Genomic DNA, 27,685 nt, shown 5'->3' on the forward strand with positions numbered 1-27,685 from the left:
CCAGGATTAACCACAGCAAAACAAAACTCCTACATAATGGTGGTTTGGACAAGATAGATGTTTTTCTATCTTTTGCTTGTTGACGGCAAACCAGCACTGGGGTGGCACAGCGTGGTGCTGGGTTCTAGGCTCCATCTGCTTTCTTGCTCTGATATTCATGGCCTCATTCCAAAGACAACGTAGTGACCCAAGATGGCTACATCACCTTCAACCATCATTTCTCCACATAATATTCAACAAGAAGGAAAGGGAGAAAGAGAAGGGTATGTCTTCTTGTTTAAGGATGTTTCCCAGAAATGGCCCAGTTTCTTCAACTTGTATCTCATGAGCCATAATTTCTTGATATGGCCATAGGTGATTTCGTATGTGGCCAGGTATAAGGAAGACTGTGGTAGGCAAGAAACAGCAATGGAAGTACAAAGATTTCCGCTCTTCCCCTTTAATTAGGGTTCTATAGAATCTTTATCTTTTCTTTTCTCTTCACTTCTTTTCTTTTTTCTTTTCTTCCTTTTAATGAGACAGTGTCTCCCTCTGTCACCCAGGTGACAATGCAGTGGCACAGTCATAGCTCACTGCAGCTTCAATCTCCCTAACTCAAGTGATACTCCCGCCTCAGCCTCCAGAGTAGCTGAGACCACACCACCATGCCCAGTTAATTTTTACTTTTAGTAGAGACAGGTTCTTACTATGTTACCTAGGTTGGTCTCCATCTCCTGAGCTCCAGCGATTCTCCCACATTGACATCCCTAAGTGCTCAGATTACAAAGTGTGTGAGCCTGTAATCTGGCCTGGGTTACGTAGACTCTAAGTAAATATTTTAAAAATTATTTTAGTAACTCTTAAATTCATCTTACTCATTTAGCATTTATACTGCTCTAGTAAAGTTTTTGAGGATGAATAAAGTAGGCATTTTACTTTCCTTGAAGCTTGCATCTGAGTGAGGAAATCCCGAGACTATCATGATGGAGTGATTTTTTTTGTCAGCCAAATAATGTTGCTCTACATTGGAATTTTTTTTACTATAACATTTGTGATTTTTCACAACTTTGTATCTTTCCAAAGGTAATCAAAGGCAACAACACTTGCTTATTAATTTTATACTAAGGTACTACATCATGTGTGGCTTGAGTAACAATGGGCACAGTTGGACTTTTCCCTCTTTGTCCCATCAACTCCAACTTTGGATAATATTCTTTAATCTTATTGGTTTTATTTACCTTCTTTTTAATTGAAGAGTGCAGGCTTCTGAATCTCTGTCCTTGAACCACCTGAAATTTTCTAAAACTTTTTCTAACTAGAGAGTTTTAGAGTTCTATTTTTTTAAGTAAAGATGTTGCTGGGTGTGATGGCTAAAGCCTGTAATCTCAGCACTTTGGGAGGCTGAGGCGGGTGAATCACGAGATAAAGAGATTGAGACTATCCTGGCCAATATGGTGAAACCCCGTCTCTACTAAAAGTACAAAAATTTGCTGGGCATGGTGGTGTGAGCCTGTAGTCTCAGCCACTCGGGAGACTGAGGCAGGAAAATCGCTCGAACTTGGGAGGCAGAGGTTGCAGTGAGCTGAGATCGCGCCACTGTACTCCATCCAACCTGGCGATAGAGCAAGACTCCATGTCAAAAAAAAAAAAAAAATAGACGTTAAGAAGCAGTGATCACTAATTTCTTCCTCGGGAGATTTCTTTAAAGTCTACAATTAATCTATATATTTGAACTATGAAATTTGCTGTTTTGTATAGTATGCCCCTTTTGAAATTCAAGCAAAGGAACAAACTGAATGTTAGTGGCATATCGAATGTAGGAATTAAGGGGCATTTAAAAGTTGTAAGATGCATGTATTGGAGTCCTCATTTTCAAAAACAGCTCTTTAATTAAATTTCAAGAGTCTAAGACTACAGCCCAGGGACTTGCCACATACATACAAAAATGGCAAGATGTCTCATATATGAAATGTTCCATTTTGATTATACTGTGACCTTTGTGGGGCTTTGGAATGGCTCATTCATTGATATCATATGTACATTAAAATGGACATTTATATAAAGTGTACCTACTGAAAATACTTTAAGGATTTTTTTATCATGGATTAAGGAAACTCACATTGTTAGCATGTTGTAAATGCTATTGTTTCATGGTTTAAATGATCTCACTCCTGACAGCTTTAAAAGGAACATGTAAATATGTTCCTTTCATGAGTGCAGAAACTGGGGCTCGAAGGTCACACATGGTAAATGGCAGTGCTAGTATTCAAAGCCTGTGTTCTTCCACTAACCCCAGGCTTTTGCTGTAGTATATTAATTAGTTGTACCACAAAGCACCAACAAAAAAATAAAAATAAAATCAATAATGCAGAAACTGGTACACAGTGTTATACTCACTCATGCATGTACAAACATGTACACACAGTCCTCTCCCTGTCTATATAATCTGAAGATCAAAGCATTAAGTATGAAGTGTTCTTCTGAGTATGACACTGTTGGTTTAAGAAAAATCCTAAAATAAAAGCTCTGTTTTCCAGTGTGTATTATTCTAACAGGCTTCAAAAGGATCTCAATTCTTCTCAATAATTCAGGGCTCCACCACATGTATTCTCCTTTGGCTATCCTCTGGGCAAAGGGGAGCACTTTAGTTTAATTTTTACCAAGTCAGCTTTGAAGGATAATTTCGGATTTCAAACAGTCTCTGCTGGGTATATTTGTAAGCACTAGGTAATGTGCTCTGGGCAGTACATAGAGCTCATTTTAGGCATTACCCCCACCCCAGTCTTCTCCTTTTGCCAAAATTAGAAATCGTTTCCCACAAAGTTAGCCCAAATAAGACAAGCAAGCTTTTTAGTAGTGATGAAAGAGGTAATTTTGTTTTGAGTAATAATTTGTCTCACACCAAATACTGCTCTTTCCGATGATTGCATTACACTACCTAATCTCTTTGATCAAGCATATGTGTATATATAGGTCTGTGGCTGTGTTTCTCTGAGAACCCAAGGAAAAACTTAGAATTGCAAACAGGCACACACAGCTGTTTACTTCTATTCACTTCCATAAACTCCCTTTCTAGTCTTTTTGCACTGCACTGACTTGAGCTTAGCAGTGAGCTGGCTTCTCAGCTTAGATCCAGATCTCAACTCCAGGCCTCAAGCACGTTTAACTGTGAAGAGTTGCTGTGTTTATTAGCTGTAAATCTGTAGACCAGAATGAACCACAGCAAGTCATGCAGTGTTCCATGCTTCTGCTTAAGAATAACAAGCAAGTGGCACAAGAGATGTTAGGTGACAGAGTAATGCCACAGGCATGAGGAAGAAATTGCCTGGCTGTCTCCCTGTAGCCATCATCTTTATAGTGCTTTGCTGTTCCATTTCTGCCTATCTACGTGCTTGTCAGAGCAGGCAAGTGATGCCTTAGAGGAGCTACATTTGACATTTCAGGAGTTTGGATCTTTTCCCAACTGATGGAAATCCTTCACTTAATTGTCCAATGTTTGAGAGGCAGAACTTTTGATTGGAATGTCTCACAGCACAAATAGTTACTTTAAAGAGCTGATTAATATGTACCTAAAGCTGTATATTTTCTTTTTCCTTCCTTGCTTCCCCTTTTACATCCTTCTTTACTTGTCTATGCAATTTTCAAGAATACTTATCATTAAAAGCATAAATTACAAAGTAAATAATTGTACTATTATTATCAGTAAACCAATTAAACTAACGAAGGAAATTATATTCTTAGTGCTGCTTCATTGGGGAAGATAGGAAAAAATTAAACAGGAGAAAGCTATGTCTGTGGCAAAAATTGATTTTAAAAATAGAGGATGGTCAATCTTTCATATTGAGCAGTGTAAACTAACCTTAAAGTGTAAATATTTGTTACAAGTAAGAGTCACAATAGAAAGACAGTGGGGTCCAGTTGAAGTGATTAGTGCACCTCATTTACATCTCATCATGCAGAAAAGGCCAGTGTGACACAGCCCTTTGTTTCTACCTTAACCAATTAATTCAGTGAAAATTTGATTCAAATTAGCCATCTGATACCACTTAGACAAAAATAAACAAGTAACTAATTGTATTTCACTGCTTTCATTGATTTTGATTTTTTTTACACAAGACTTTCCCTTTTTAAAAACTATCAGGTTATGATTTGCTGAAGATCTTCAGTTCTCCAGAATGTTCGAGCTTTAGATGGTAAAATAGTTGCCGGCAAGACAGTGTTGTACTTGGCAGCTCTCTCCCACCAGATGTTGAGGGAGAAGGCTGGCAGGGCTCCACCTCCAGTCCACCCTTGCCCTTTCATTTACCATGCCACTTCTTCCATATTGGCTGCATTTGTGGTTTTAGTCAATGTTTGGGAAGATATTTTATTCTTGTCACAGGGGAGAAGGAAATAAAATGTGAAAAGAAGACTTATTTTTAGGGTATTTTGAGCCAAGAATTTAGATCGAGTTATATTTTCTCTCTTTCTCTCTCTCTTTCTCTGCCTTCTATTCCTCTTTCTCTTTCCTCTGCTTCCCTTCCTCCTCCTGTTCCCCCTCTCCGCTATCCCCTCCTTCCTTTCCTCCCTTTCTTCCTTCCTCCCTCCCTCCCTTTCTCCCTGACTCTCTTCCTCCCTCCTTGCTTCCTCTCCCTGCCTCCCTCCCTCCTTTCTTTCCTTCTTTTTCATTTACAGAAAGGGAACTAATATTTCTTTAACTCCTACCATATACTAGGTGCTTTACATCCATTAAATAATAATAGACATTAAATGTATGTTGCATCATTTAAAAGGTGTAAATATATAGGATAGAAATATTTAGCATCGTCCATTTATATATCCCACTTTGAGGTTTCAGTTATGAAAGAACTGTGGTAATTAAGACTGGAGGGATAAAGCTGCACGCTAATGTCAAAAAAAGGTCTTTAACAGATAGCAAAAAAAAAAAAAAAAGAAAATGTGGGTCCTAGAATGTGATTCTTCTAGTGATATTTCAGTGTGGTTAAAAAGTTGCAGTTTAGATTTCAATTGGAGAGGCAGAGCTTTGCTTTAAAACACATTTTTACAGGCAAAACTGATCTAAAGAAATCAGAATTATAATGATATTTTCAAAAGAATATTGACTAGGAGGAGGCTGAAAGGAGCCTTCTGAGTGCTGAAATATAACTGTATCTAGGTAGTGGTTTCATGGGATATGTGTAAAAATTAATTAAACTGTGATTTCAGTTACGGGCATTTCACTGGATATATTACACTTTACTTAAAGAAAAAAAAAACTCGAATAAAAGTAGCCTAAGTGCCTTCAAAACATGTATTCTCTCCCCCAGCATATAAATAAAATATATTCAAAATAGCAATTTCAACATACATATATATTTTAAAGCATTTTTTATATCCATTTGTATTTGAAACTAGACATCCTAAATTAACAACCAATTTGGAAAAATACATATATTACCTTCAGATTAGGGTACAGCCTCATACATTTTAATTTGGAAACAATCCTCTCATTGACATTAATAATAGTTTATGAATATCTTCTCTGAAATGTGAGACAAGCTTGAATAATACAAACTCTTTTTATTGTAATACGTAAGTACAGCTATAAAACCCGATCTGTAGCAGAGACTCATTAAGCTACTGGACGGCTCGCTGAGGTAACAGGAAACTTTACACACATCAACAGATCATGATGCTTCAAGGATCACTTGTGCATGCCATACGGTCAACTTTTCAGACATATTAATATTATTAGTCACTTGAACTTTAGTTAATAACTATAATCAGAAAGTGGTAATTAGAAAGTTAAAGTAACATATATAATTTAATGTCAACCTATTATTTTGTTTACTTCAGTCATAATTACATAGAGATCTTGCTTGAACAAAAAAAAATAGACATTTTTTCTGATAATTAGTATTTTCTCCAAAACTTGGTCTGTATAGTCTAATATAATTAGTTCTCACTCATTTCATAAATTATCATATAAGCTAAAAGAGATGATTACTCTTTACAAATAGTACTACAAATAGTCAGCAGCTTTACCCTGTAGATATTATCCAGGATATCTCCTGTAATGGAAAGCCAATTATTATTGTATAAATCTTATTGATTTTGGTTTCAGATATGAGTAACACGAATTAGACTTATCTCAATATTTTTGTGGTTTCTATATCTTCTTAGCTTTACTTTTGGAATATAGGTTTTATGAGGATATAAAGCATATTTATTTTTCAAAGCTTAGTTTTCTGTTCTCTATGGGTTCTTAACAAATGTCAGTTGATGTTAACAAATTACTAGTGTTAATACTTGAGTATTCCAGTTGTCTTAATGCTTATTCCAGGAAGACTACATCAAATGTAGATGTGTTCCAAACTTGGTGAATGCATAATTGACCATCATTTTTATAGACTGCAATGCCCAAGTAACCAAGTTGAGAGTTTCAAGGTGTATGAAATTTGCTTTTCCTTTACCTTATGAAGTTAATAAGTAAAATAAAGTCACTTCCCTTTATAAAGCTAATTATTTTTAAAAATCAGGTAACAGAATTGGAAGAATTGGAAAGATAAAGTACAACAAAAAGGGGGAGCAAAGCACTGACAAGCTCAGCCTAACCTGAACTCTGTCTCTATTTTCTATTACTTTTCTCCATCTCTAGTTCCTTGCTTCTTCTCTCCCAACATATTGTCTTTTCTGTCAGTGTCTTTGGTACATAAATCTTAAGTTTTTGATTTATACATAAATTTAATTGAAAGGCAGGGAATCTCGCTACACATACCAGTATTTCTTATCATGCTTTTACACTAGTATATTTTTATTTCTAGTGTATGTTAGTTTCTTCCTCTTCCATTTTTCTTTTTTAACTCCCACTTCCTCAGGCCACATAATTCTCCTTCTATTGACCATATGTAGTCTATTTTTTTCTTGTGATATATGAGCCTCAGTGTGTGTATGTATGTTTTAGGTGTAGATGGGCCTTGGCTTTTTACCAAAGTAATGTTTTCTGTTTGATTGTCAATATCTTCTCTACTAAGGTCCAGTTTTTTGGGGAACTTTTGGTCATGGTAACACATTTTATTCATGTGTTTATGATATGTGAACAATGAAATGCATAAGTATTAAGGAAAGAATATTTATTTTTATATGATTTTTATTTTTCTCAGTGTGTGCTGTATTTGTGGGCCTTGAAAATTCTTTACCCCAAAACACTGTTTTTACTTCGTGGAAATCATGAATGTAGACATCTAACAGAGTATTTCACATTTAAACAAGAATGTAAGTATACGTCAAGCTCCTTCCTTTAACACTATATGTGCTAAACAGTAATTTTAATCAATACTGAGATACATACAATATAATCCACTGCCTAAAAGGCAAAAACTTAAAGTGACACTCTTTTGTATTATCCCATATTTCTTTCTAAGCATGCACATTTCTGAGAATCCAGAATTTCTTTGTAAACTAAAACTTTTCTATAAAGTGGTTGGAGAATTCGAATTAAGATTTGATGCAATTTATCCTAAGAAAGAAGTGATTTAGGGATGCTACTGTTTAAAACAATAGTTGCACCTATTAATCTCACATTACTGAAGAAATGCAAATGGAGGGCAAATTCAACCCTATGCCTCTGCTTTGGACCCAATAATTGCTAGCTTCTAGTGAGTCTTATAAAACTGAAGACGTCATTCTTTAGACAAAGACACTAGGAGTGTGGAGTACTTCTTAAAATGGCTTTTTCCTCCTTACAATTTTCTTTATTGTTCACTGAATCTTACATAGGTATATAAAACATTACATTTTTGTTTTATATATAAATACAGTTAAATGGAAGGCCAGAGAATCTCTCTATATATATCAGTATTTTTCTTTTTCATTTAGTCCTTTATTCAATGGAGCATAAAGACTTCTCCTCTTAAATCATTAGATATAAGTCATGGGAAAAGCAATGTGCAGTGAGATAGAAAGAACTTTAGAAAATGTCTTGCCATCTGCTTTACTACCAAATTATTAAGGATATCAAGCAGCTTTATGGCTGTTTTTCTGTTGGTCTTCCAGTTGTTCATGTACATTTTTATAATGAGACACCTGCAGATAAATAGCCAGAATGTATATACAAATTCTCTTGCTATATAAAAAGTTATGAAAATCATAAAATATGAATGAAGGACAAAAACAGGAAACACTAGATATAAAAGATTAATATGTTAGTTTCAAAAAATCTTTATTATGTTTTAGAATTTTTCAGTGTGTTCTTTTATGTTAATAATATGGTCCTAACAATAAAACTTCTCAAAAAAACGAAAACTATTTCAGTGAAATGATCCTGCCTATATATCATGAGTATTTTTTTGTCACTTCTAAAAGGTAAAATAAAGTATTCAGAACGCGTATATGACGCCTGTATGGATGCCTTTGACTGCCTTCCCCTGGCTGCCCTGATGAACCAGCAGTTCCTGTGTGTACACGGTGGTTTGTCTCCAGAGATTAACACTTTAGATGATATCAGAAAAGTAAGTTTTGTTATTTTCCAAGTCTAATTATTTCGTGTGCTACCATAATAAATAGAAGACATTAATTACTCTGCCTTTGTCAGTAACTTTATCCTTTTGAGTTAAAATGATTTAAAGTGGTAGTGATTCTCTTCTTTATGTTAAATTTTTATCAAGAAAGGAAGATATATTTATACTTGGAAGAATTTTTATGTCTACCACTTCAGGGTTGGTCTTACCATCTGACATGTGTCTTTGGAAATATAAAATATTTGACCTCTAAAAAAAATATGCCTTATCATTTCCATTTGGCTTTTTTTAAACAATCCATTTTATATTCATCATATATTATGCTAGAAATGTTGCCTTGCCCTTGGGAAAATATCATAACATAACCATTAAACTCTGTTCATTTTATGGTGTTTTAAAATCTACTATTTGTTACAACTGAAAACTTTTAAGTAGCAATCTAACAAGGACAATGATAATATTCTATCAATTTTATTGAATGGCTAGGTGGAAAACAATGTACTTTTTAAGAAGTATTTTTAAGAACTTTTTAAGAAGTACTGCAGTTTAGCATTCGCTATTAACAGTTGTTTAAACCAGCAAAAAGATGAGTTACATTGAACGTGGAAGTGGATTGTGTCTTTTTCTTGAGTAAATCTAATAACATGTGATAGTTTTATGTAGTACAGTAGACAGTCTTTTATTTCTTTGGTTGTGTTTCTAACTCTGATGATTGCAACAATGTAAGGGAAAAAAACAGAGTAATGAAAAATCTCAGTGCATATTTCTTGGTGCCAAAATTGCCAAAGAGAGAAAGCAATGTAAATGTTTTCTTAGGTCATTTAAAAATAATATTACTTGGAATTATTTTAAAGTATGATAATTTCTTCACATCAATGTTTATAATATATGTTATTGAAAAGTTGTGCTCATTACCAAGTTTTCTATCTAGGAAATCTAAGTCAATTTTTTTCTGGAGGAATTATAATAGTTGAAAACTATATTTATCTTCTTTCCTCTACTTTTAGAGACCTAAGAAAATATGCTTGTATTTATCCCATAGAGTAGAGATATGGAAATAATTCTAGCCTTTTATTATTATCCTCACCAGTAATTCCGGTAAGAATACATTGGTCACATTGTTCTAAATTACTGTATTTGAACTATAAAGATTGGAATTTTGCTTAGATTTGTTCTAAACATACATGCTAAGTATTTATTTAAGCCTAAGGTCTTACAGGTAGACTTTGCCTTCAAATAAGTGATGTTCTAATCTCAAGGTGTACAGAATTTATTTCTTAAGTATAGGTTCACTTAAGAATAACCACGGACACAATTCAGATTCTTGATCTTACTTATCATTAGGGGCATTCATACAAAGACTCCCTTGCTGTCACTTGTTTGACTGATTGCCATTTAACTGTTATTTTCCATTTCTTCAGAGTTGGGAAACTTGATTGCTAACTAAGTCTTAGAAGTCTATATGCTGAATAACATTTACAGCTACCTTAAGTTATTAAATTATTACTGTATTTTCTCCTTGTGTTCAGTGGAGAAGGAAAGCAAATATTTTATCTATTCATGTATCCATGTATCATATTAACCTGATGACCACTTAAATAATTTTGGAAAATGGAAATGGTCAAATTACAAATAAGTGCAGTAGTTTTAGTTAGCAAATGTTGGGCATCAAAGACATGCACTTATGTTTTATTCTCTTGCCTTGATCAAATTTCACGACCTCGGATAGAAAATGAGAAACTTACTGAGTGTCCTCCTTAAAAGGGGTATTAGTGAAAACTTTGCTCAAAATGGTGTTTTCATTATTTGAACAGAACTGATACTCTGAATAGAGTTCTATACTGTAGAGAATAAACAGAAAGGATAGGGATGTTGGAATATTTTGTTTAAGATGCAGTCACCAGCAAAAAGGCTGTAAACCTCTACTACAAAATGAATAACCATTTTCATATGACTCTCATTTGTAGTGCTTCTTTCATACTTTTGTTCATGAAACTCATGGTTTTGAGTAAATACTTCAGTAAATTAGGAATGTATTTACATACCATAAATCTCTACTACCATGAACTCAGAGAAAAACTATGTTTAGGTAAAATAAAACATTCAAGTTCTTTCTTAATACTCTATCATTGAGGTTCAAGTGTTCAAGTATAAAAATAATGTATTTACTTTACTATTGGAAAAAAATGCATGCTTTTTATTTTAAAATTCAAGCAAAACACAATAAATAAACTTAGTTGCTCTTTGTCTTTGTGTTCATTTTTGCAAGACATTATTTCACACTTCTTTCCGGTGTCCTATAGAGCATAGAGTATTGGTCTTTTTTCTGTATTTGAAGTACATTAGAGATGTGATGCTAATTCAGTATAAAATTGTTTCTTTCTGGGCTGGGTGCATTGCCTCATGTCTGTAGTCCCAGCACTTCAGGAGGCCGAGGCAGGCGGATCATGAGGTCAGGAATTTGGGACCAGCCTGACTAACATGGTGAAACCCTGTCTCAACTAAAAATTCAAAAATTAGCTGGGCATGGTGGTGCACGCCCATAATCCCAGCTACTCAGGAGACTGAGGCAGGAGAGTCCCTTGAACTCGAGAGGTGGAGGTAGCAGTGAGCCGAGATCAAGCCACTGCACTCCAGCCTGGGCGACAGAGCAAGACTGTATCTCAAAAAAAAAAATTGTTTCTTTCTGCATGAATGTAACAAGCTCATTCTTCTGTAATCTGATGGACTTTTTTTTTAAATAAATAAACTTAATATCACAAATTAAAGAGATTTTTAAAAATATCACCTAACAACCTTAGGACTTACTTCCCAACATATTTTAGATGCTATATTCAATTTTCATACATATCATTAAGCTTTGCACGTAACCAGAAAATGAATTTTAGGTTTTTATTTTGCCATATGTCAACTCAAGTTTTTTTGTATTTTTTTCTTTTTACTGTCAATGATACTTTAAAATATACTTTGTACTTTTTCCAGAGTAAATGTTATATTGTGGTTGCTTTGCAGACCTTTACTTGGGGAGTCATATTAATCAGAAATTTTCCCCTCCTCTACTGTCCTACCCTTAATAAGTTCTTATTTTTCAGAAAGAAGTTCTCTACTTTTAGGGACAAGTATTATTATTATTTTTAATGTTTCAAAAGATTACTAATATGGTGAAACATGTTAAAAAACAATTTTTTAATTGTTTCAAAAGTCTAAATTATTTAAATCTCTTCAACAAGTTTAAGTTTGCAATGAAATTTTATGGCTAACATAACGGTTGAAATATAGAGTTTTGTTTTACTGAAGTTTTTCTTTGGGTGTTGAGGATGTAAAATATTTCCTCATTCTCTGTAGACACTAATAAAAAGTAGTATGCAGTAAAACCATTACTCAGAAAAAATAAAATGTATGTCCCAGAAAACAAAATAGACAATTTGATTAGTTGTCAGCCAAATATATTCACTTGTCTGTATTGGATTTTTTAAATATAAATATAAAGAATATCAATTATTAATAGGTTTTCATAGCTATTGTATGCTTGTATTCAAGAGCCATTATAATATCTGCTGATTCACCAAAGACCCTTCAGTTGCAGTTAAATCAGGATCAACTAAAGTGTTTAAAATTGATCATGATGTGTTTTTTCCAGTGACTGTATTTCTCATATGCCTTCTAAATGCACCTTTTAAAATTGAAATATGACTTCACTAAACATTTATAGCTGGAAAATTGATTTCATATAAGGTCTCAGGTAAAATTATAAGGCTTAGAACTGTGAACTTAAGAATGACCAGCTAAATTGGATTTTATTTTACTGTCTATTATTACTTATATTTGTGCCCACTACAGTCAACTACAGTAAGCTTATACTTTATCATTAGAAACCTAGATAGCCCATAATGAAGGAATATCTAAAATATCATATATAGCAAGTGGCTAATTTTAAAGTAAAAGCCATCTTTTCTCAAAATCATGTTCTTAAATATATATATAGTTTTATATATATTTATATATATGTATATTTAAGAACATATTTAAATATATATATAAAATATATATATATTTAAGAACATGATTTTGAGAAAAGATGGCTTTTACTATACATATATATATATATTTATATAGGTGTATATATATATATATATATATATATATATATATATATGTATATATATAACATAAGCATAAAAACTAGGAATTGTTTTCCATCCAGACTTCTAAATCATAGTTCAGTTTAGGAAGTAATAGGTATTTCCTCAATGAAAGTAAAAGTCTTTCCTCAATAAATGAAACAGAAGTAGAGTCATAATAACTGGTAATGACAAAAACACTTGGATAGATTAAGTAAGGAGAGAGAAGGATGAAAGGTAGAATAGGATAAAAGAGAAACTGCAAAATCTAGAGTTAACAGAGACAGGAGGGAGGTAAAGGGTGAGATTAAGGTAGATACTAAATGATCTCATTAGAAGGAAGTGGGAAAGAAATTTGGAGAGAGAGAAGAAAGATATGAAAATGAGGAAGAAGAAAGACAGGAAGAGAGAGAGGTAGAGGACATTTCACCCCGAGATGTAGCTGGGGAGAAGAGGATGCATTCTTCACAGTGCTTGTTTCTTATATTGTCGGAATTCTAAGTTTCCAAAGATTAGTATTTTGCTCTCTGTCTTCTATTTTTCTTAGTTAGACCGATTCAAAGAACCACCTGCATATGGACCTATGTGTGATATCCTGTGGTCAGACCCCCTGGAAGATTTTGGAAATGAGAAGACTCAGGAACATTTCACTCACAACACAGTCAGGGGGTGTTCGTACTTCTACAGGTGAGAATAGAGAGCTTGCTATCCTGAACACGTTTTCTTCATAATGGTAGGATTTATCAGTCCATGTGTTTGATTTATTTATATTATAACGTATATATGTATAACTTCTTTAGTATAAATGAAAGGCTCACTTTGAAATTCTTATTCAAATGGATTCTTAGTATTTATAAAATGAAAGTCTCAATAATTGAATAAATGATAAGTGAATAAATAAATGTCAAATATATATGTATACATATGCAGATATAATTAAGAGTTTGACTCTCACCACAATAAAGCACATATTGCAATAAAGCAAGTCATTTTTTTTTTTTTTTGGTTTTCCAATGCATGTAGAAATTATGTTTACACTATACTGTAGTCTATTAAGTGTACAATAGCATTATATCTAAGAAGAAACACACAGATATATATACTTTAATCAGAAAATACTTCATTGCTAAAAACAATGCTCATCATCTGAGCCTTCAGCTCATCATAATATTTTTGCTAGTGAAGGGTATTGCCTTGATGCTAATGGTTACTGACTAATCAGGGTGGTGGTTACCAAAGGTTGGAGTGGTTGTGGCAATTTGTAAAACAAAGAGAGCAAGGAAGTTTGTTGCATTAATTGACTCTTCCTTTCACAAAATATTTCTCTATAGCATGTGATGGATTTTGTAGCATTTTTCCCCACAGTAGAACTTCTTTAAAAATTGGATTCAGTCCTCTCAAACCCTGCTCCTGCTTTATAAACTTGGTTGATGTAATATTCTAAGTCTTTGTCATTTCAGCAATGTTCACAGCATCTTCACCAGAAGTAGATTCCATCTTAAGAAACACAAACAAACGCTTTCTTTGCTCATCTATACAAAGTAACCAACTCCTTACCCATTGAAGTTTTACTATGAGATTACAGCAATTCAGTCACAACTTCAGGCTTTTTTTTTTGAGATAGAGTCTCACTCTATTGCCCAGGCTGGAATGCGGTGGCACAGTCTTGACTTACTGCATCCTCTTCCTCCCAGATTCAAGCAAGTCTCATGCCTCAGCCTCGCAAGTAGCTGGGATTACAGGTGCATGCCACCCACCCAGCTAATTTTTATATTTTTTGTAGAGATGGGGTTTCACCATGTTTGCCAGACTGGTCTCAAACTCCTGACCTCAAGTGATCCACCTGCCTCGACCTCCCAAGATGCTGAGATTATAAGCATGAGCCACCACGCGTGGCAGAGGCACCTCTTCTTCTTCTAATTCTGTTGCTATTTCTACTACATCTGCAGTTTCTTCCTTCAGTTTAGAGTCAACCATGAGGTTTTGAGTCAACTTCATTTAAACTTCTGATAGCTTTGAAATTACTTTTTTATCTGTGGTCTGTGGAATGGATGTTATGTTATTAGGCATGAAAATAACATTTATCTTCTTAGTACATCTCCTTCAGAGCTCTTCAGTCACCGAGTGTGTTATCAGTGAGCAGTAATATTTTGAAAGTAAGCCTTTTTTTGGAGCAGTAGGACTTAAGTGAAGTTAAAATATACAATAAACCATGCTGTAAACATGTGTGTCATCAAGCCTTTTTTTTTTTTTTTTTTTTTGAGACAGAGTCTCACTCTGTTGCCCAGGCTGGAGTGCCTGGCGTGATCTTGGCTCACCACAACCTCTGCCTCCTGGGTTCAAGGGATTCTCCTGCCAAAACTTCCTTAGTAGCTGGGATTACAGGTACTTGCCACCACACCCAGCTAATTTTTGTATTTTTTAGTAGAGATGGAGTTTCATCATGCTGCCCAGGCTGGTCTCAAATTCCTCATCCTCGTGATCCACCCACTTCAGCCTCCTGAAGTACTGGGATTACAGATGTGAGCCACCATGCCTGGCCCATCCAAGCTTTATTGTTCCACTCATAGAGCACAGGCAGAGTAAAATTAGCATCATTTTTAAGAGCTCTTGAATTTTAAAAATGGTAACTGAACATTGGATTCAACTTAAAGTCACCAGCTGCATTAGCCCCTAGCAAGAGTCAGGCAGCCTTTCCTTTGAAGCCAGGCACTGATTTCTATTCTCTAGCTATGAAAGTCTTAGGTAGTATCTTCTCCCAGTAGAAGGCTTTTTGTCCATTAAAAAAATCTGTTGTTCATTGTGGCTACTTTCATCAGTTAGGTTAACCAAATCTTCTGGATAATGTGTTGCAGCTTCTACACCAGCACTTACTGCTTCACCTTGGGCTTGCTGCTTAAATATCGTGAACCAAATAACCTCTGCTGGCCTCAAACTTTTCTTCTGCTTCCTTCTTTTAGCCTTCAGAGAATGGAAGAGAGTAAAGGTCTTGCTTTGGATTAGACTTTGGCTGAATGGAGTGTTGTGGTTGATTTGATCTTCTATTCAGACCATTAATGCACTCTTTCCATATCAGCAATAAGATGGCTTCACTCCTTATCATTTGTGGGTTCACTGGAGTAGTGCTTTTAATTTCCTTCAAGAACATTTCCTTTGCATTCACAGCTTTGCTAACTGTTGGCACAAGAGCCCTAGCTTTCGGCCTGTCTCAGTTCTCATTATGCCTTCCTCACTAAGCTTAATCATTTCTAGCTTTTGATTTAAAGTGAGGCATGTACAACTCTCCCTTTTACTCAAGTACTTAGAGGCTATTGTAGGGTTATTAATTGGCTTAATTTCAGTATTGTTATCTTATACAGAATAGGGGAACCTGAGGAAAAGGAGGGAAATAGGGAATTGGCCAGATAGTAGAGCAGTCAGAACACAATGAACATTTATCAGTTAAGCTTGCCATCTTATTTGGGAGTGGTTGGCAGCACCAAAAACAATTATAATAGTAACATCAGAGATGATGATAAGAGACATAATAATGATGGAAAAGTTTTTAATATTGTAAGGATTACCAAGATGTGGCACAGGTATGACGTGAGCAGACGCTTTTGAAAAAATGGTGTTAATATATTGACTTGCTCAATGCAGGTTTGCCACACACCTTCAGTTTTTAAAAAACAGAATATCTGAAGAAAAAGAAAAGTGCAATAAAATGAGATCTTCCTTTATATAAAATTTCTGTGAAGAATAGAAAAGACAGAAAAGATTTACATGTGATGTGAGGGTGAAGAGTCTACTAAAGAAGATGGTAAAATTTACTAGAAAATGTATTCTGCTTCAAAAACTGTACCAAAAAAATCCAACACCAACCTTGATTTTTTAAATTCAATTATATAATCACATTTTAAAGTTTTACCAGTTTTCATAACTTGAATTAAAAAAACAACTTTTCATTGGCTAAATGAATCATATTTAAGTCATTCTTACATTTTTTTTAAGTTTATCAGGCTTCCTGTATAAATTAAAATGAATAGCTTTACAGTATATAGGAACCATAGTATATTTATTTTGAGGACTTTGATAAGCCAAGTTGAAAATATTTTTATAACAATTTTTACATTTACAAATCGCTAAGGGATTTACCCATTCCATGACATTTCAGAACGCTTCAGAAAGGAATCTACAACACAGTTAGGTTTCTGCATGATTTCACTGTTTTCCTGATGTGTCACCTCAGTTTTATCTTCCCGCATCTGATCATCCTCAGTTTCACCAAAGTCTCTTATCGTTATACATGCAGCACATGTGAACATTGCCAGACTGAAAGAGAAGAGGTTATGAAGAAGTCAAGAATTTTAAATTTTAGAATACTTCTTCCTTTTCTTCTCCTCCCTCCTCCTCCTCTTTTTGTTCTTCTTATTACTAGGCATTTAAAAACCTTTCCTGATGTTCCCTGAAGTTAATGGCCAATTCCAGCCCTGGCAGCTAAGCTAATGGCAAGGCTGGAAGAATTCTGTAAAACACATCAGCTATGTATCTTCTGTCTATAGAGTAAGCATATATCCTTTTGTAAAACATTGATCAGATGTCTATTTAGTAGTAGGACATCTTGTTGCATACGCAAAGTTTTTCTTATGTGAGAAAAAAAGTTTTTTTATCTGTTGACGTGATTGAGAAATTAAAGTCAATGAATAGAAAATCTTGTGCATTATAAAGCATCATTCAAAGTATAGTTTTCTTTATATGAATATTAACAGAGGTTTGTTCTAAGCATATTTATTTTAAAAATTTATAGTTCACTTCTATGTTTTGGAAATTTGGTGTGAGGAATCTGTTTGGCTGAAGTAAAGAAGCATGGCATCTGAAAAGCCTAAAATTTCTTTTCAGTAATTATTTGGGAGTAATTTTTTATAAAAGATGTTTAAACTTAATAGTGAAAAGTTGGTATTGTTAAAGTATATCAAAGTTACGTATTCAGTTTTCCAAAGATGGTGTTAACTTTCTAGCTATACCTTGATTGTTTAAATTACCTGTTTGACATCACTGAGTTGTACTTCAGTAACATAATATCAAACAAAATTCAAACTCTTGATTTTGATATTGATTTCTGTTGCATTAATGATAGAATAGCATTCTATTAGTTCAGATTATATTCTAAGCAGAGTCCCATACTGAACTTATATAATATTATTGCCTTTTTATTTTATAAATATACAGACACAAGTGGGTTTATGTCAGGAATAAAGTCTACCATCTTTAATAATAGAGGATAATTAGAAAATTAAACATTTTCTCTTTTGTTTTCAACATTATGATTATTTCACTTTTCTCATTAAACATTCTTAATAAATAATGATTTTTAGCCATAGCAAGTACACATTATGTGAATAGCTAAATATCTAAATCCATGACCTACATACAGACTGACAAGTGCAAAGCAGTCTGGATTATGTTTTATCTAAGGAGGAGAAAAATGTCTCTGATTCTCCTACAGCTTTTTGATCCTTTTGACTTTAGTGCCATCTTGAAAGTTTGAAGGCATTCTCTGGGATCGTGGTTTATAAAGTGGATCTAGATGGGCACAAGCAAGCCATGAAATTGGTAGAGAAACTTAGTGGCAATTACCAGTTTAAGTTATTGGCAGGTATTTTGATCCACAACTCTCAGTTTTATTTAACATTCGTATGTGTAGTTTGCATGTTTACTTTGCTATGCCACCCTATCCACTGTCTAACATGTCATCTGGGCCATCATTTAAATAAAATAAAGTTATGTAGAAAAATGCATCAGTCAGAATTTATTCACACTGTTCCTGAGTCATGTTGGATAGATAGGCAGTGTGACAGAGAGGAAAGAATCCGTAAGAACTATGATTTTGCCCCAATGCTATCTTAGACCAGAGTTTGCACCCTCAGATACCTATAATGTTCAGGCAGATAATTGAGATACTTGGAGCAGGCTAAGTGTTAGATTCTGGAGATTAGTGAGGATCATGACAAATTTTCATTTCATGTAGACCAAGGAAAACTAGCAGCTGGATTTGGCATTTTGGTTATCAATTTGTGTTTCCGCCTTGGATGAATCATAAAAGTTTTGTATTCTGGGTTTACCTTGCTTCAAAATGAGTGAGTTAAATTAGACATCCTACAGCTCCTCTAAGTTCTGAAATTTTAGGGGTATCTTGACAGTGATTTTTGAAGTGTTTTGGAAGCTCCAGGTGGCAGTTCACAAATCAACAGCCTTCTCACTCTGCCCAGCTTCTCTGCAGCAGTTGACACTTTTATCAGCCCCTTCGATCTTGAAATCCTCTGGTTCCTCCTTGTTTACATATCCTGATTCTCCTCTGACTTATCAGGGTGATCCCTGCCTCTTCCTGATGCCTCTTTTTTTTTGTCTTCCTTCTGCTTTTTTACTTTTTTTCTTCACACCTTCTCCTAGGAACTTTACCTCTACCCACTTCCCTAGATTCCTGTAAACGGTAAACTCTATGCCCAATTACTGAATCTATGTCTACCCTACTTCATCTCTTTATCTTTCCTGAGCTCAGTTCCTATATGTCTAGCTGTCTGCTGGAAATTCCTGAGCTCAGTTCCTATATGTCTAGCTGTCTGCTGGAAATTCCATTTTCACCTTAACCTAAACTCACTTTGCCTGAAAGAGCTTATTTACTTTTCCACTGGCTTAATCCTCACTGAAATTTCCTCCTGTTTTTCTTTGCTTCTTTTTTGTTTACTGTTCATTCTCCCAGCCATGCAGACTAGCAAGTATCTTTACTTTTTCCTCTTGTATTGAAATCACCACCAGTTATCACATCTTTGTAATATCACTGGCATCTAAACTATGCTGCCTTTCCTCTTTCCCACTCTGAGTTCAAGACCTTCCTTTATAGTCTATTGAAATCACACCTGAGCTCTCTGATCCCAATTTCATTAGTATCCTACCTCCTTCTCCTGCCTAATGCATACTGTTCCATTCATGGTTTTTGTTTTTGTTTTTGTTTTTGAGAATGTTTTCAGTCAATTATTTAACACACATTAGCTGGGCACTTACTGTTGTATATTCTCTCTACTAAGTTTTATAGATGGTGAGTCCTTGCCTTCAAGAAAATGACAGCCTAGTAGCAGAGACCATGAAGCAGAAACAGAAGTAAAATGCAAAGTGAACAGTGTCACCATGATAAATGTGCTGGCTATTACATATGGAGAAAGTGCGGGGAGAGTGTATGAGTGAGTGTGTTGGGTGTCTTAACCCCAAACAGGGATGGATTAGGGTTCAAGGAACTCCTCATGATGAAGGCATTAGCAGATTTGAGTTTTAAAGTATTAGAATATATCCAACCAGAGTCATTGGGGAAGATTTTGGCAGGCAGGAAAGCAGCGCATCATCAAAGTATGATGGGAAGTAACACGGGGAATTCTGCAGAGATGGTCACCTGACCTTACTTTACTTCTACTCCCAAATTGCATTTAGCTGTTTCACTATCTGTTAAAAACTAAACATTCATAGGCCGGGCGCGGTGGCTCAAGCCTGTAATCCCAGCACTTTGGGAGGCCGAGGAGGGTGGATCACGAGGTCAAGAGATTGAGACCATCCTGGTCAACATGGTGAAACCCCGTATCTACTAAAAATGCAAAAAAGTAGCTGGGCATGGTGGCGCGTGCCTGTAATCCCAGCTTCTCAGGAGGCTGAGGCAGGAGAATTGCCTGAACCCAGGAGGCGGAGATTGCGGTGAGCCGAGATCGCGCCATTGCACTCCAGCCTGGGTAACAAGAGCAAAACTCCGTCTTAAAAAAAAAAAAAAAAAAAAAAAATTAAAAAAACTAAACATTCATATTACCAAGCTATTCTATACCTATTTTATATCCTTTAGAAATGTGTCTATAAGTGCATCAAAAGACATGTGCAAGATTAATCATAAGAGCCAAGAAATGAAAACTCAGATACCCGTTTAGCAGAATGAATAATTAGTTCTAATATATTTATACAACCAGATACCACAAATGAGAATGAGCTAACCAAAACTGTACATAACAACAGTGATGAAGATCAGAGTATAATGGCAAGTAAAAGAAGTCAGTTAGTGACTAGTATATACTATATGATTCCACTGAAATAAGAGTTCAATATCAGAGCAAACTAATCTGTCATGCTATAAACCAGGATAGTGGCACCTGTAGAGTGGAGGTCACAGTAAGAGAGAGAGGAGGAGTTTCTGAGGTTTGGTAATGTTCTGCATCTTGATCTGAGTGCAGGTTCCAAGGCTGTTCACTTTGTGAAAGATCACCAAATTGATTTTTACCTTATTCTATATAGAAGTTTTACTTTAATAAAAACTTTGCCTTAAATAAAAATTGCTTGCCACTCTATGTGCCTTGCTTTGGATTGTCAAAAATTTATCTTTATAATATGCATTTGTTTCATTAAAAATTATCAGATCAGAGACATAATGACTATAAAAGTTTTTTTAAGTTTAATTTGTGATTTAAATTTTATTTATGATGAAGTTATTTGAGTTTGAGACTCTTAAAAGGCAAACAACAATTGTATCTTGGATGTTTTATTTAGATAAAATCAAGTCTTAAAGTTCTGCTGGTCATATTTAAAGGACAAATTTTAAAGCCTTGTGAATATTCATAATTGTGTTTAGGTTTTGAATGATATAATCATCTTAATGTACCCATAATGTTAGATATAATGTGATTTCCCAACATATGGGAGGAGTCTTAAATCTGGGAGATTTAATTCAAGGTCTAAAATATAGTTCAATATGATATAGAAACAAAAATAGGAGGCAGAAAAGAGCATATGTATTCCCTTCTGCCTCCAAACTCAGTTATCTCTGTTGTATACACATGCATGTGCACATAGGCACAAATGGTGCATTATTCGAGAAAGTTGAGACTTATATTTTAAATTCATTATCCTGTTATATTGTTCACTTTGTCTTTAAATGTAGACTTGTAAAAATCGGTATTTCTGAGTGGACACTTTCCTAATATTGTTATATAATAGCTTATATTTCCCCCCCCAGTTCACACACTTCAACCCCTTTCTGATTATGTAAAAAGTACAGGTATAGATGCCTTTTCTGACACAAGGATAAACTTGACCTTAGAGTCAAGAGGCTTGTTTCATGAATGATGTATGTTTGATTATCTTTGATCCAGTCACATGGATGCGGATGTTAGAGATAAATGTGCTACTCCTGATGATTTCATAACAGATGCTTCTCTTTTCTTTTTGTCTCTGGCAGTTACCCGGCTGTATGTGAATTCTTACAGCACAATAACTTGTTATCTATACTTCGAGCCCATGAAGCCCAAGATGCAGGGTGAGCAGCTTTGAGCATTTATAAAAACCATGCATTGTCCATTTTCCAAAATTTCTTCACTTTGCTTAGGCTCTGCAGGTTCCCTTTTACCAGGCTCACTTCCAAAAGGAATTAGAGCTTAAAATTTTCTCCTGATGGATGACACAGATATGACAGAGTTCTAGAATGAATGGCTGCAGATGTATTGTAAAGTCTCCCTTACAGTTCTTCCATCTTTAGCTTGAACAAGTCCATTTTCAGCTTGATTTCTTATGCACTGTAAGGGCATCTCCTCATACTCCTCAATTGTTGCATTTACACTGTCATATAAGAGAGGAAATTACCAGCTGCTATTCAGTCTTAGTTGACAATGTGAATGAGAATTCTACATAAATATTTAATAGATATTGCACATTTTACTCTTGTTTTAAAGAATATCATTCCTGATTCCCAAATACCATTCCTGATCCCTGTAAAATCCCTGATTTTAAAGGGAAAAAAATAGGGACATCTTAAAGAAAGGGAAAAGTTTATGTTCTAACTAGCAAATGATTACATAAAGTTGATTTTGTCTCATCAGGTAAGTTTTTAAGATGTAGAACAGTTTTGAAGGTTTAGAAAATTCTGAAATGTCAGAGGTTCACTTTAACAGTGTATTAAATCTACATTTGGGAGAAACTAGAATAATTAGTTTTAAGATTTGAGATCTAATACCATTTTCCAGTAGGCTCTGCTGAAAGGCATTGTTTGCCTTTGAATAATTAAACTCATTCCTTCACAGTCTAGGTTTTCTGAAAAGTAGGAGCTCTCCTTTTTATAACCTGTATGCTGAAATTAGGAATATAGATACCTGCATTTTGAAGGAAGCCCATATCTATGATGCCCCTGAATCAAAGCAGATACCAACTTCTTTTCACAATTGGCTATTTTCAAGCAATCAGTCAACAGGTGTGAATGGATCCAATATTATGTACTCACTGTGTTGTAGCTGATGTTTGAAGTAACCTGTTTATTACACCCAACCAATCAGGTCTTCAGATAATTTTTCTCACTCATCAAGGCAGTGGTGTCACCATGCTATTTTGGCTGAGTGTTCCAGTTGGCTTACTGCCCATTTTTGGCAGATTTATCCTAATTGCACCACATACCTGTAACCACTGGCTTACTTGCAGTTGTGTTAAGTGCATCTGTTAATATCAGGTCTTTTTGTTTAAAATGAGAAGTTGATTGATTCATTGGAAAAATTGAGATTATGTCATCCAGTTTCTTTGTTTTCATTTGTTGTCAGGTAGGCATAGTCACCCTTAGTCTATAAAGTCAAGGTACTAGGATTAAGAATGTAACTGTCTTTCACATGGATTTCCTTTCCATAGCTCAGTCCCATAATCAGAACACATACTTCTAGAACATTTTTAAAAGGTTTTTAAGGGGCATTTCTTCTGGGGAATATAGTGTGACCAAGTTCCAAAAAGAACTTTTAAAACTTCAAAAGTGTTTTAAAATTATAAATTTTAAGGAGGCTATTTATCTTTCTAAAGGTACTTTTTGAGTTACTTTTAGAACCCAACCATATTAGACATGGTTTAGTCTACCAGGAATAAATGTCACAAATCAATGAAGAAATGGTAAAATCTTATTTTGGAGGGGTATTTCTAAACTGATATTCCTAAAATCGAGTACACGGAAGTCATTAGATACACTTTTGTCCTTATGTAAATGAGCCAGGGTCACCTGTACTTTTAATTGGGGACTAAAGTGTTGCACTATAAATTATTTCTGTCTTAATAACTGGATTCTTGGTTTATTTCAAAAGTTTTTGTGAATATTCTGTTTCATTACTGATGTATTAAATATTACCCTGCTGAGACAATAATCTTTGACCTGTAGACACCAGCAGAGATTGGTAATAAATAAAATTCTAAAATAGAAAGAGTTTCAGTTTGTAAAAATTCATAGATTTAAGAGGATATTCTTTTAAAAGCAAATAACTCAGTCTAGGCAAAATGCTTATATATAATCTTCACAGAATGTTGTAGATTTATCAGATAATTGGCCTGGTTATTAGTGATAAGTCTTTATATCTTGCTAGGTTTATTTGGTCTTTTTATGGCAAAAAAGTTGGCAACCATCTGAAAATTTTGGTGCATACAAAGTATCTGTGTGCACTAATCAGCCTTTGTCCCTTCTGTTGAACACATGGAAACAAATTATGATTTTCCATTGAATTCCACATTCTCTTGAGGTTTGCTAACTTAGAAAATACCTGTTTGGAAATTTTACATATGAATGTATGTTTTCATGCCCACGTCCCTGAAATGTATTAACACTTGTGTATAATAGACTTTAGAGAGAAATTTTTATTTAGTGTTACATAATTGGAGGCGCTTTGAATAATGGAACTTGACGTATTTAATTTTCTATTTCTAAATCTATGATTTGATATTATCTTTTTTCCATACTACCTTTGTTTTAACTGTATTTGTTCTTTTTAGGTACCGCATGTACAGGAAAAGTCAAACAACAGGCTTCCCTTCTCTAATTACAATTTTTTCAGCACCAAATTACTTAGATGTATACAATAATAAGGGTAAGTGTTTTTAAATCCCCTTTTCAGTCTTATGTAATGTCTGCAATAATTCTTCTCAAGCAGTTTTATTTTAGTTTTATCTTAAGTATTTTTAACGTCTTTTTTATTTTTATTTTTCAGTTATTGTTTGATGCACACTTTGTGATTATCCTCAAGAATACAGATTCACATTTGGTCAGAGATTGGGCTTATGAACTGTTAATTTTTTAAATGTTTTCTAGGACATTTTAATTCTTAACAGGGTTGACAGCTGCTGCTCTGGTAGATACAGACTTTAAAAGAAGTAATAATTGGAAGTAATCCAAAATCATGCTTCTTAAAAAGATTTGGATTTAAATAGAGTAAGTGTGATGGTGCATGGAAAGGATCAAGAAAAAGAAACAAAAAATAAACTTAGTAGCTTGAAATGCAAATTAGAAGTGCATTTATTAAGCATCTATCATGAGTTGGTTCCTATGCTAGGCAAGTGCATGTTCATTTCTTTAAAACAAAAAAAAAGGTAAACTTCAAGGTAAATATTATTGGCCACTCTACCTTCCCCTTTTTTAAGGAAAACTCAACGCAGAGTGAGTTCCTGTGGTTAATTGCCTTGTCCAAGGTCACTTAATTAGGAAGTAATGAACTAGGTTCAAATCCACATCTAGTTCTGTGCCCTGTGCCACCTATTTGAAACTCCACACCAGAAAGAAACACAAAAACAAGAGGGCATTATTACTTACTACAGGGAAAAGAAGAAGAGCAAAGGGTACATTATATCCTTCTTTCATAAATGTAATCTCTTTATTTGGAAATATTATAAAGTGTTACATGTGTAAGAATGGGTGATAAAATGTGAAAAAACCTTTAACTCTAGGTAGCATTAGTCTGGATATTATATAGGCAGCATGTCCGAGTGTGGCTTTCTGAGATTAAGAGAAATGGAGACAGAAAGAAAAAAAGCAGTCAAATAACATATATAAGGTCAAATATGGCCCAGTAGGGGTGGTAAAAGGCAGCCTAGTTTCTGAGCCAGTCTAAAAACTCCTGGAATTAGGAGTCATGTCCCTGCATAAATGAGGTGTGATGGGTGTCTTCCTGGCCCAGGCCTGGTGTCCAGGATGCCTAATATTGGCCTTGGCCACCTTTCTTCCCAAGTTCCTGTTGAATTGTCCTCAGTCCTTTGTTTCCCTTCATGTATTCCACTTTCCCCTAGCCCAGAGAATGACATCTGCTCGATGGTGTTTGCTCTAGCCATATAGTCCTTTACATTGCCGTTTTGACCGTGGTGGGTTCTCCTTTGTAGTGAAGGAGCATGGTTTTCAGTAAGGCATAGTGCAGTTTTTGTTATAACCATGGGGGAGAAAAGAGGCAGTTCCTAGAAAAGAAGCGCTGTCTTTAGTAGGCTCTGCCAAGAAGAATGCAAAATAAGATAAAACATGTTCTCTGCTTGCCACGTGCTTTTAAGTATGTGGGAGTGAGAGTCAATGTTTCATTGCTAAAGTGAAGATTATTGTATTTGAATAAAATTGATGTTACCTAGAATTTTGAAAACCACTGCAATAAAATTTTGTTGTAAGCACCTTCAAAACACAATCAGTGGAAAAATAGCTGTGAAGAATCTATAAGTTAATCTTTGATTGTTAGAAACAAATGATCATAAAGGACTCTAGAATAATAAGCTGATAGTTACAGTATGATTTGATTTGTAAAACTCCTGTAGAGTTGACAAAGTAAGACATTTGGGTGATTTAACTAATAATATAAGACCCAATAATATAAACAAAGAGAATCAAACACTAATATATTTGGTAAAGGATAATTTTCTAGAATGGTCAGAGAAAGCCTTAAGTTAAAATATGATCTGGATGTTAAAGAGTAGTGAATGTTTTATTAGAAAGAGAAATAAATAGTATCAAGGTCAATGAATATTTTAACAGTAAACACTTATTGTATAGAACCCATAAAAACTAATCTCTTTGACTGGATGAGGATTCTCAATCTTGCACAGGGAAGGCCCTGAGATACCTGCAGGGAATGCAAGAATTTAGTAAGTCATATTGCTTATCCCAGTCCCACCATGATCCTGTAATTTACCAAAGTACATAAAATATACTTTTATATATTTTTTTGAAACACAGGTTTATATTGTTCTATGACATTAAGATTTTTTACTATTAAACTGAGGGAAGGAAATGTCCCTAAAACTCATTTTCTTGCCATACACTGATTACTAAATAGCACATACTATACTTACAAGTTTACCAGAAATTTCTAAAAAAGAAAACCAAAACAGTAAAAAAGGAATAAAATTGGGATTTTACTCCACAAAAACAGACTTAGACCCTTTCGATTCATCATAATGCTAGGTAATGCAGTTTTGCTTGAGACCAGTACCTATTTCTCAAATAAGGTGTGTATTGCTTCTTTTTGAATGGTTTGATTTAACAAGGTTGGGACATTAAAAAAAAAAAAAAAAAAAAAAACAGATACCAGCACATCAGTGACTTTGAGATTTTGTAGTTCTTTCACTGTGTTCTCTTGTCTTTGGGGTAGATCACCTCACCGTCTCTAGGATAGACGGAAAGGGGGTAGAAGTGTTTCATTTTGGGAACCGTTTCATAACAGAAAATATTCTCTTGAGAGAAAAAGATAAACTGATAGGGAAGAGAAGGATATTCTTCAGTTTAAGCAAAATTTCAAAAGACTTTTATGTAAAATTTCTGAAGCATTTTAAAGCTATTATGCTAACAGTGTATATAGTATGTGGGAGTGGGAGTCAGTTATTCACTGCTAAAGTGAGAATCACTGTATTTGAATAAAATTGATGTTAACTAGAATTTTTAAAAGCAATGTAATAAAATTGGGTTGCAAGCACCTTCAAAATGCAATCAATGGAAAATAGCTGTGAAGAATCTGAGTTAACCATTTGATTATTAAAAACAGATGATCCTAAAGTACTCTGGAATTATAACCTAATAGTTGCAGCATGATTTGATTCTTGAAGCTCCTGCAGCTTAAGACAGAAGTAATACTCTCTGGCAAAATGAAAGAATAAGGAAAATAGATTTATTCTTGCCATCCTAAAACCAATAATAGTTGTGATTAGATTCATATGTAAATGTCCAATAATGCTGATTAGTAGTTCATACTTACCTGCAATTAATAAATAGTGTTACACGTAAATTTTCAGTGCTGCAAAAGAAGTAGCATTCAAATATAG

General features: G+C 34.4%; 1 protein-coding gene across 4 annotated transcripts in view; it reads left to right on the forward strand.

The window, feature by feature from the left end:
* Window positions 1-27,685, forward strand: part of PPP3CA (protein phosphatase 3 catalytic subunit alpha) — a 314,986-nt gene that overhangs the window by 237,145 nt on the left and 50,156 nt on the right. For all 4 annotated transcript variants that reach the window (XM_035293239.3, XM_078366770.1, XM_002745548.6 and 1 more), the window contains exons 4-8: window positions 7,122-7,233; window positions 8,323-8,468; window positions 13,146-13,285; window positions 21,843-21,920; window positions 24,392-24,486. In XM_035293239.3, coding sequence (XP_035149130.1) covers window positions 7,122-7,233; window positions 8,323-8,468; window positions 13,146-13,285; window positions 21,843-21,920; window positions 24,392-24,486 — 571 coding nt within the window. The remainder of the gene's footprint in view (window positions 1-7,121; window positions 7,234-8,322; window positions 8,469-13,145; window positions 13,286-21,842; window positions 21,921-24,391; window positions 24,487-27,685) is intronic.

This window comes from Callithrix jacchus, chromosome 3 (genome assembly GCF_049354715.1).
Source record: "Callithrix jacchus isolate 240 chromosome 3, calJac240_pri, whole genome shotgun sequence".
In the NCBI taxonomy this organism is placed as follows: domain Eukaryota; kingdom Metazoa; phylum Chordata; class Mammalia; order Primates; family Cebidae; genus Callithrix; species Callithrix jacchus.